A 3,869-nucleotide genomic window follows, 5' to 3' on the forward strand; every position below is an offset into this window, starting at 1 on the left:
CCCATCAGGGCCACTGGCTTTATTCACATCCAGATTCCGCAGCGTTTTGAGAACCTCAGTCTGTCGGATGCGTATTTCGGGCATATTTACCTCGCACCTTTGTAGACTGGGAGGTTTGGCGCCGGCAGTATATATAGTGTCTTTCTATTGCTTAGATGTAAGCTTCCTACTAATTTTAAAAACTATGATAAAATGAATGGCTAATGTTCACAAAACTAAACCATTTTCATTTAGGGATGTTTCAATTTTCGGCCCGTCTTTGCATTTTTCATTGACGTTCTTTGTTACAACACAATGTTTACTTTAAGATTGTAACCATTATTTACGTAGTATTCAAAACCTCTCCACGTTTCTTATTCTTGTTTACATTTTCCGCGAAAAAGGGTCTCTTGTAATTTTAGTCTTACATGGGAATTAAAGGCAGTCCCTTTACGTGCCGCGTTTACAAATTTAGAGATATCCTATTCAAAGGTTGGGAAAAGAGCTCTGTTTTATTAAAAGCTGGGCTAATACTTTTAATAAGCGGAAGAGGTGCTAAATGATACGGTTTTTTTCTATGATTTAAACTTTGACTTCATCGTACCATTTTACCGTTGAATTTTGGTTTTAATATGTGAGCAATAAACAGTTTGTGTCTTTGTGAAGTCTCACATTATGGTATAGTGAAAATAAAGCATGTGAATGTGTATTTATAAAAATTTTTACTATACGTATTTAAGGGCCGATATTTTAATGTTTGCTTAAAATTTATGTGCCCAATAATGTATTTCACAGTAATACTATAATTATATATATAGTCAGCATTGTAATTACACAGAGATATTACATATGAGGAATTATTTTATTAGTTTACACAAAATGATTACTATACATAATATGAAAAATGTTTCAATTGCTTTTTCTGGTAACTGTACCTAATACTGAGCCTAAAAAAATAAAAATATATAAACTCACTCGCTAATCAAACCTGTAGGTTCTTTAGCACCTCCCTTTGGTTTGTTATAAAAGTTTCGGTAATAATAAAGAATTTGGAATCCAGGTCGAACAGGCAGCCAATTTTCGCCTCTAAGAACCTACAAAAGAAATAACGTAGAAAGGTTATTGATTGTTTTGTAAGAACAATATTGGAAATGGAACGATGAATAAGGAATAATGTTTTTGTTTGAATAACGATCAAAGTTGTGAATACCATTGAAGTCTAGGTTGAGAATATTAAGAATGGAGGCATAGTTTCGTGATGTATTTTAAGATTTATTTATTCTATCCCATAAACATTGCTGGTAGACAATATTGTCATATAAATTTCTGTTATGGACTTGGAAGAGCAATTAGCTATTAACATCAGACATTGCGTCAACGAAAAATTATAAAATTACATGAGAATCTACAATAGTTAAAAATCAATGACATGGTGTGCAACAAAATTAGTTAACAAACTTATAAGATGTTGAATGAATCTTATCTCATTTAGTGAATTGAGGTTGTGTGAAGGACCCTAAATGATTAAAGTTGTCTGTACTGAGATCAAATACAATAACAAAATTAACTAGTCACTCGTACGGGTTCTGCCCGAGTTTACGTTCACATATAAGATTTACCTGTAGGTAAAATAATTTTTAAAATCGGTTCAGTAGATCCAGAGATTACCCCTTACGTCGTGACAATCTCACAAATTCACAAAATATACCTCTTTCCAATTTTAGTATATATAGTAGCAAACAGTAGAGTAAACTTACAAACCACTAAGAAGTAGTCAAAAAAGCTATTGTTCTTTTTCAGAAATTTGTATTTTCAACATTTCGTTAAGAAATAAATGTATGTATAGACATCGCCCTGGAAACTGGGACTGTAAATTATTATTAGACAAAAGGATCATATATTAGATTTAACCTCTAAGGAAAAATGCTCGTTATGGTACAAAAACAAATGTTAGAGTGTAAATTTCGCGCTGTTGACGTTAAAGCGTTCCTATTACTGTGCACAAGAGAAATGCGCTATGATTCGCACTTGGTGTCGCCATTTCCTATAATTTATGTTCCTTGTCACAACCCGCCTAATGTTCGAGTGATTATAGTTTGGGAATAAACATTCGAAAATGTTTTTTAATTTAAGTAGACTGTATTATATATATAATGAATTTAAGGCAATTATGAACTAGACAACCAATCAGAGTGGATCGGTTATAATTTGAGTTCAAGCACGTAATAACTTATGCACTAGATGCAGTTTGAGGCAAATGATTCCCAGGGGCATGTTAGTGCAAAATATATGTAGCAACTATTATTATGTAAAGCGTGTGTTGATGTGTTGATTGGATTTTTATTTCATTTCTCAATTACATGTTTAATAATAAATATAATTTGTTAATTTTAACTGACGTACAAAACAAGTATCCGATCTAATCATTTATACATAATACCCTAGTGGATGTATAATAATTAACTTGATACCTGTGCTATAGAGTCAAGGTCATACAGGAATACTCCAGGGTTTCCAGCGAATATTTGGTTAAGCCTCACAATGGGCCCATAACTTTTATATAGCTTATCCTGAAACTCGTATCCGTTGCAGTTGTGTAAAGAGCCTATTGTGGGAACATACATTGCTTGAGTCTTTACAATTTTTATACGGTCTTATATTTTTCAATAGCGTGATCGCTTCATAAAAAAAGTAAAATAATGAATTAAATACGTATAAATGAATAAAAATAACCAACCTCCTGGAAAGAAATGATGCAGTTGTCCAATAATAGGGAGTGATGTTGGTCCCGGGATTTCTTTCCATGACTTCAAATGTTGAGAATGTTTAGTGTTAGTTGAAATTTTACAAACAACTGTCCTGTGAAATATGTAAGGAAATTCTATAATTTTTTGGGAATTAGTATAAAAACAACGAATAATAGTTTAAATAAAACATAATGCGTAATGCTAATAAAATTGTTATAAGGATTAGTTATTTTGTTTTTTAATAAATATAAACAAGTTAGTGCATATATTTAAATTTATTATTATTATTTCAAATGTTGAATTTAAACATCCATTTAAGTAGCAGTAAATATTAAAAATAATTAATTAGAATACTTCCCTTCTTGTAAATGAAATGAATAAATAAAATTGGACATATATTTGAGAATTTACCTTGTAGCAGTTTTTGCGTCGGACATTAATAAAATTGTATTTCTTGACAACATTTCTTTAGTAATATGAATATACTAACAATTGCTTTCTGTTCAATTGAAATACCTTTATGCAACTGATCAAACATTATAATTATCGGCTTTTTCAATGCAGTTTACTCAGATTGCACTGCAATTAAATGACATTTTTCATAACGGAATAAATGTTATACTAATGTATATCATGTATATGTAGTCATGAGTTTATACAAATGTATAAACTCATGACTAACATAAGAATAACATAGATAGAGAATTGGATTGTCTGTAAAGAACTATCGGAAGAATGAAAAGCTCTATAAGATAAAAATTACATATTTTGTAATTAATACAAACGATAAATAAACTTTCTGTAAGGTAATAGGAACGCAATTTGAATATCGATCAAATTACAAATATAATAAAGTATTCATTGATTGAATTGCATAAATTTGAATTTCTGAATTTATGAAGGACAGCAAAACTGGCAGCGCGTCTTTGTTGTTAGAATATTTAAAATATCCTTAGAATACGCTCTATAGAACTATATATATAGTTTCGCATATTAGTATGGGTATTATTGGAAATAGATTGATGGATTAAAAATTGCTCTTAAAAAATAAACATTTCTACTTACAGTTAAAAAGTGAAGTCCCGTGTCCCCTAGTGGGGTATGGGGCAGATGATATACATCTGTTTCACTGATCGATTTTCT

General features: G+C 30.6%; 1 protein-coding gene across 1 annotated transcript in view; it reads left to right on the top strand.

Annotated features, from left to right (window-relative positions):
- The first annotated feature begins 3,724 nt into the window (after positions 1-3,724).
- LOC119833392 (cytochrome P450 CYP12A2-like) overlaps positions 3,725-3,869 on the top strand; it is a 5,492-nt gene continuing 5,347 nt past the window's right edge. Inside the window, exon 1 of the mRNA XM_038357379.1 lies at positions 3,725-3,728. Within this exon, the coding sequence (XP_038213307.1) occupies positions 3,725-3,728 (4 nt within the window). The remainder of the gene's footprint in view (positions 3,729-3,869) is intronic.

This window comes from Zerene cesonia, chromosome 17 (genome assembly GCF_012273895.1).
Source record: "Zerene cesonia ecotype Mississippi chromosome 17, Zerene_cesonia_1.1, whole genome shotgun sequence".
NCBI classification, from domain to species: domain Eukaryota; kingdom Metazoa; phylum Arthropoda; class Insecta; order Lepidoptera; family Pieridae; genus Zerene; species Zerene cesonia.